Here is a 7500-nt window from a genome sequence, read left to right on the forward strand (position 1 = left end):
GGACAAATGTCACAACAAATGTATATAGACAGTGTCATAATTAGAATCTAGCAATTGGAGAGCATGGAGAGAACATGTCTACCAACTGTTATCAACACAACAGATGCATTTTTCAATATTGCATCACAATTCTGCAATTTGTCACTTTCGGCCAATCAGTGTGTGTAGGGGGGGTAAAGCTGTAATGGTGGGAGTGTGGGATGGGAGGGTAGTATATATGGGGGTGGGGGTGGGTGGGGGGTTAGTTTGGCTGTAATGCTGGGACCGGTGCTCCAGCTCCAAGCCAGATGTGGATGTTTGAAAAAGCCGACCACAAATATTCCCGTGCAGTTCCCTACACCCCTCCCTCCTCTCTTTACACTCCTCTCCTCTCCTCTCCTCTCCTCTCCTCTCCTCTCCTCTCCTCTCCTCTCCTCTCCTCTCCTCTCCTCTCCTCTTTTCCTCTCATTTCTTCTCTCCTCTCCTCTCCTCTTTTCCTCTCATTTCTTCTCTCCTCTCCTCTCCCCTCTTCCTCCCCCTCCACCTCCTAGCTTCCCATTCTCTCAGGTCTCATGTGCTTTGCATTGGCATGGCCTGAGAAACGAGTGAGGGCTGGGTTTCTCACACGCTCGCACACACACACACACACACACACACACACACACACACACACACACACACACACACACACACACACACACACACACACACACATGTACACACGCGCGCGCACATACACACACACACACACACACACGCACATGTACACACACACACACACACACACACACACACACACACACACACACACACACACACACACACACACACACACACACACACACACACACACACACACACACACACACACACCATCCTCCCCCTGTTTCGAGTCATGTGTGCCTGGCTTACATTAGTGGGTGCTGGTTGTGTCTGCACTGGTGTGTGGGTAGCTGGGTCTAGGAGGTGTGCGTACGTGCGTGCGTGCGTGTGTGTGTGTGTGTGTGTGTGTGTGTGTGTGTGTGTGTGTGTGTGTGTGTGGGAATAGAGTGTAGAGAGAGTCTTATGTTGGGTGAGAGCTTGGGAACCATTTCCAATCCATGCTACCATACACAACACAGCAGCAGTTACTGCCAATCTATGCTACCATGCACACCATACACATAACATACTGCTGCTGCCAACAGTATAGTGGCTTTTAAAAATACAATGATTTTTAATTATTATAGTATTATCATCATCATTGTCATCATAATCACCATCATGCATGATTTCCAGCGTGTTGTAGAAGAGTAGAAAGTACTAGAGTAAGTTGCTGCTCATGATTTATAGAAACACAACTATTGTTATTTCTGTCAGGTCCATTATAGTCAAGAAAACACATGACAAGAAATTCTGAATGATAGTTGATTAGCTGATCTGGCGCACCTGGAACATTATAAGCAGCAAGCTCTTGGCTACTGGTTTTTATTACTTATACTTATACCTATTTATTGCAGTATTATCTTCATCATCGTCATAATCACTATCATTGTTTAATGCAGTGGTTCTCAAACTTTTCCCATCATTCCCCCCTTCGGAGGGTCTGGATGCTCCCGAGCCTACCCCCCAAGCAACAGCTGTACTCGCGCAGACTGATTTTACGATCGCTGCGCTGTGCAGAATCAAAGGTGACTGGTGAGATAAAACAAAGAGGGACTGCAGTGGAATGCAGATGTGTGTTCATTTCCTATATGACGATTAATCATTAAATATTTATAATTATGTATATAATGCTTAAAACGTATTGGCTTATTGGTAAGACAGGAAATCATTTCCTTGGGGGAAAAAACACCCAAAATCAGATGTCACACGCCCCCCCTGTGATGCCTCCGCGCCCCCCCCAGGGGGGCTTACGCCCCACTTTGAGAAACACTGGTGTAATGTATGCATCCAAGGCAGAGTATTTAATATACTGCTGTACTCTGCACTGACCCCACACTCTGTACTTGCTTAAATGTCCTCCTTGTATGTGGCTTTGGTCAAAAGCGTCTGCTAAATGCAATGTAATGTAATGTAATAAAAAGAGTAGAAAGAGAGTTGGTTGCTGTGGAGTTTAAGACTCTCCGGAGTAGAGTTACCTCGGCTTGAGTCAGCCAGCACGAGGCTTCTGGGGACTGGAGCACGCAGCTCTGACTGGAGCAATGCATCCTGGCTAGGTTTTGGGACAGTTGCATCAGTGACTGACTGCTTCTTTCTCTCTTCTGTCTTTCCCTCTCCCCCAATCTCTTTTTCCTGTTTTTCGTCTTCGTCCTCTCACTTCTTCTCTTTCTCCATTTTTACATTCTCTCTCTCTCTCTCTCTCTCTCTCTCTCTCTCTCTCTCTCTCTCTCTCTCTCTCTCTCTCTCTCTCTCTCTCTCTCTCTCTCTCTCTCTCTCTCTATCTATCTATCTATCTATCTATATATATCTATCTGTCTCTGTCTGTCTCTGCATTTCTCTCTCTCCATCTATCTCTCTCCATCTGTCTCTCTCTCTCTCTGTCTCTCTTCCTCTCTCTCTCCATCTCTCTCTCTCTCTCTGTCTCTCTTCCTCTCTCTCTGTCTCTCTTCCTCTCTCTCTCCATCTCTCTCTCTCTCTCTGTCTCTTCCTCTCTCTCTCCCTGCAGCACTTTAAGAAGCAGAGGAGGCTGATTCCGGAGCGGACGGTGTGGAAGTATTTTGTGCAGCTGTGCAGCGCACTGGAACACATGCACTCCCGACGCGTCATGCACAGAGGTAACAGGCACACACACACACACACACACACACACACACACACACACACACACACACACACACACACACACACACACACACACACACACACACACACTAGAACAGATACACTCCAGAGATGTCAAGCACAGGTGCACGCACGCACGAACGCACGCACACGCACACGCACACGCAAACACTGGAACACTGGACCACTGGATCATTTGCACTCCCGACTTGGACACACATACCATATGAACAGTGGCACATACATCTCTGAACACATTCGTACAAGCACATCGACACACATTCGTACAAGCACAGCGCACCTTGCATACAGCACAGTATACACTGCATATTACAACCCCCCCCCCACCCCCCGACGTCATCATAAGGCTGACAACGCCGCCCTGACCTTATCATAAGGCCCCAAACGCTTTTTCCAATCCACCATTTTTGACTTTTTGCATTTTAATATTGGAATTGACTGATAAGTAGTCCTGTCATCTATGTGTGAATTCTAGCCATTCAATTGTTTTGAGAACATGCTTTTCAAACCTCTATAAAATGCATTTTGTAATGCAATTCAATGGAATGCCCAATATAAAAATGTAAATTTCCCAACATTCTATAAAATGGATATATCTTATTTTGGAAAAGAGCTCTTCATATGCACATGCTAAACACACTCTGTCTACATACTCTGCTTCAGATGTAGACCAATTCAACTACACAGACATGCACATTCCCCAGACACAACACAACACAACACAACACAACACAACACAACACAACACAACACAACACAACACAACACAACACAACACAACACAACACAACACAACACAACACAACACAACACAACACAACACAACACAACACAACACACAACACAACACAACACAACACAACACAACACAGCACACACACAGGCACACACGCCTTATGTAGATACATTAGGACTCCCACACATGTCTTTGATCATTTGATGCATACATGTTAAACATGGACTGCCTCACACTTAGTAAAGGAGACCAGTAAAGCAACATCAGTACACACACACAAACAGACACGTCCCCAGACACAACGCACACACACACACACACACACACACACATATAAACACACACACACACACACACACACACACACACACACATATAAACACACACACACACACACACATAAACACACACACACGCATCCCTATATACACACAGAAATTCAATCTACACATACGTATATACCATGTGTAGACATAAATGGCCCTCCCACACAAGTCATTGATGCATACATGGTAAACATGATCTGCCTCACACAAAGCACAATGTACAAAGCACGTACACAGACATCCCCAGAAGCATAACACACACACACACACACACACACACACACACACACACACACACACACACACACACACACACACACACACACACACACACACACACACACACACACACACACACACACACACACACACACACAGCTGGTGTGACCTACTGTGTGCCCAGTACAGCTGTAGACAGCAGACCGTCCTTTCATACACCCACAAGCTCATACACCGCACACACACACACACAGATACAAACACACACACACACACACACACACACACACACACACACAACACACAGGCTCACTCACAGATGAGAGATGAGATTCCAAGTTCAAACACCCAGACCCCCCGTCCCCCAAGGGTCTAGCCGTGCCCCCCCAACCACCCTTACCACACTCATTTGCCCCCACCCCAAGGAAATACAACCAACCTCCTTTACACACACACACACACACACACACACACACACACACACACACACACACACACACACACACACACACACACACACACACACACACACACACACACACACACACACACACACACACACAGATTGGCCACCTCCCCAGGGCCCCGGGCCCCCAGTCCACTGTTTAGATCTCACAGGGTCATGACCTCCTGCTGTGGAACTATATTCAGAATTAGGCTCAATACAGACCCACCACGACCATGGAACGCACTGCAGAAATACCCTACATATACTACACACACTACAAACACACAGTACAGACGCACACTCACACACACCACAAACTACACACTAGGCACAACACGCTGCATAGCACGAACAAACTACTCACATTACACAAACACCTCAAACACAAACAGCACATACTGCAGACCCACCACGATCAGGAAATGTACTGCAGAAATACACTACATATACTAGAAACGCTTAAACATACACTACAGATACACACACACACACACGCACACGCACACGCACACCCTACATAGGGAACGATCAGGGAATGCACAGCACACACTACACACAATGCGCACACATTACACATACACTCCAAATGCACAACACACTACAGATGCACAACACACTACAGATGCACAACACACACACTACATACACACAACACATGCAGCACAAACACTACACATACTCTACAAACGCTCAGTACATAACGCATCAAATGCACAGCAAATGCACACTACACTACATACACCCACTACAAATACACAAACACACACAAAAAACACAGGACACACACTACAAACACACAGTAGAAACACGCTCAACACGTTGAACGCGTTCAACAGACACGACAAATGCATCACACACACACTACAAACAGTCAGCCCATAGTACAAATACTTAATACACACACTGCAAACACACAATGCACTAAATACAAACGCTTTACACACACACTAAAAACGCTTTTCACACACACTACAAACGCTCTACACACACATTAAAAACACACGCCTCTCAGGTCAGTCTGAGTAGCCAATTTGATGTGGCCTACGCAGAATTCTAGAGTCTTTTGTAGCTTCTATTCCTCACACACACACACACACACACACACACACACACACACACACACACACACACACACACACACACACACACACACACACACACACACACACACACACACACACACACACACACACACACACACACACACACACAAACACACTCCCCCAACCCTGTGTAGTATCCCCTTGGGAGGGTTGTGTGTGTGTGTGTGTGTGCGCGCATGTGTGTGCGGGCGCGTGCGTGTGCGGGCGTGTGCGTGTGAGTGTGCATGTGTGTGTGTGCGTGCGTGCGTGCGTGTCCATGTGTGTCCGTGTGTGTTGAAGGCTGGAGTTGTGATCTGTGATCCCGCTGCTAGTCAGAGGAGTGTAGTGGCAAGACCATGATGATGTGCAGACACACACACACACACACACACACACACACACACACACACACACACACACACACACACACACACACACACACACACACACACACACATAAACACATACACACACACACACACAATGTCAGATTCCCTTGCTCTGGAGGAGCAGTGAAGCGAAGCCCATTGACTGTGTGTGTGTGTGTGTCAATGTGTGTGTGTGTGTGTGTGTGTGTGTGTGTGTGTGTGTGTGTGTGTGTGTGTGTGTGTGTGTGTGTGTGTGTGTGTGTGTGTGTGTGTGTCAGTCAGAGGAAAGGGCTGTTTGGATCAGAGGTTACGAGACCGCAACTTGAATTTGGTTTGTTGGTATGAATGACGGCGGTCCCCTGTGTGTGTGTGTATGTGAGTGTGTGTATGTGAGTGTGTCTTGGAGGTTGTTTTTATTTCCTTGGGGAAGATTATGTTTTTGTTTTATATTGTATGTGAACCTACTGTGTGTGTGCATGCGTGTGTGTGTGTGTGTGTGAGAGCGAGACAGAGAGAAGAGGGTGTGTGTGTCTGGTCCTGATTTTTATGGGCAGTGTGTGTGTGTGTGCGTGTGTGTGTGTGTGTGTGTGTGTGTGTGTGAGAGAGAGAGAGAGTGTGTACCTGTGTGTGATGTTTTATAATGTAACTAACCTATGGCATTCATACTGAGAATGGCATATACATAAAGAAGAGCTAACAGCACACACGCACACAAACACACACACACCACACACACACCACACACACAATACATGTCTGATTTTATGATGTACAGTTAGATGTACTACAACCTATTGGAATTTCATTCCCATTTCAGTGTATATCTAGCATATGAAATTCAAGCGCAGTTGTTTTCTATGGGCAATAGCTTTAACAATAAATCACTAGCTCTCCCATTATATCTTATGATATCCTCTTAGATTGACACACTAGACCAGTGGTTCTCACCCTTTTTTGAACAAATGCCCCCTTGACCATAAGCCTCCCAACACCCTCTAGACCTCATCGACCCCCTTAGTATTAAGAAGTTAAATGTTTTAATGACCCCCAATGTCAATGGAACACCCCCCTTCTCAGCTGTCTCATTCTCAACGCCCCCCCCCGCGCCCCCTCCAGCCCCGGTTGAGAAACACCGCACTAGACACTACTAGACACTAGTTGGAACACTAGACACTAATTAAAACACTAGACACTTGTTAGAACACTAGTGTCCTAAATTCATTAAATATCAGTGGATAAAATGGTATGGGATGCCTACTTGTCCAATTAGCCTGTCATAAGGGGTAATTTCCTGTCACTCCTTCTGGGATGTTTTACATTCTACAGTTGCCACAGAACTGTGTGGAATTCACCTCTGTGCTGATATCACGGATCATTAATTCTTAAATAAATCTTTAAAAAAAACAGCTGAGTGTTTGTGAGAAGTCTAATTTTTGATCAATATCTAATCGTGTAGTGTAAATTCTCTAATAAAGGCCCACGTTGGTTATTTACTCAGCACATTGAGGCCAAGGCCTTTGTTGGAAGCAAGCAAGGCAAAGCCCAGAATTAGTAGTTT

General features: G+C 45.9%; 1 protein-coding gene across 2 annotated transcripts in view; it reads left to right on the forward strand.

Moving 5' to 3' along the window:
• Nucleotides 1-7500, forward strand: part of nek7 (NIMA-related kinase 7) — a 142686-nt gene that overhangs the window by 78100 nt on the left and 57086 nt on the right. For both annotated transcript variants that reach the window (XM_063200835.1, XM_063200834.1), the window contains exon 6: nt 2627-2735. In XM_063200835.1, coding sequence (XP_063056905.1) covers nt 2627-2735 — 109 coding nt within the window. The remainder of the gene's footprint in view (nt 1-2626; nt 2736-7500) is intronic.

The sequence above is a fragment of the Engraulis encrasicolus genome, chromosome 6 (assembly GCF_034702125.1).
Source record: "Engraulis encrasicolus isolate BLACKSEA-1 chromosome 6, IST_EnEncr_1.0, whole genome shotgun sequence".
Classification (NCBI taxonomy): Eukaryota; Metazoa; Chordata; class Actinopteri; order Clupeiformes; family Engraulidae; genus Engraulis; species Engraulis encrasicolus.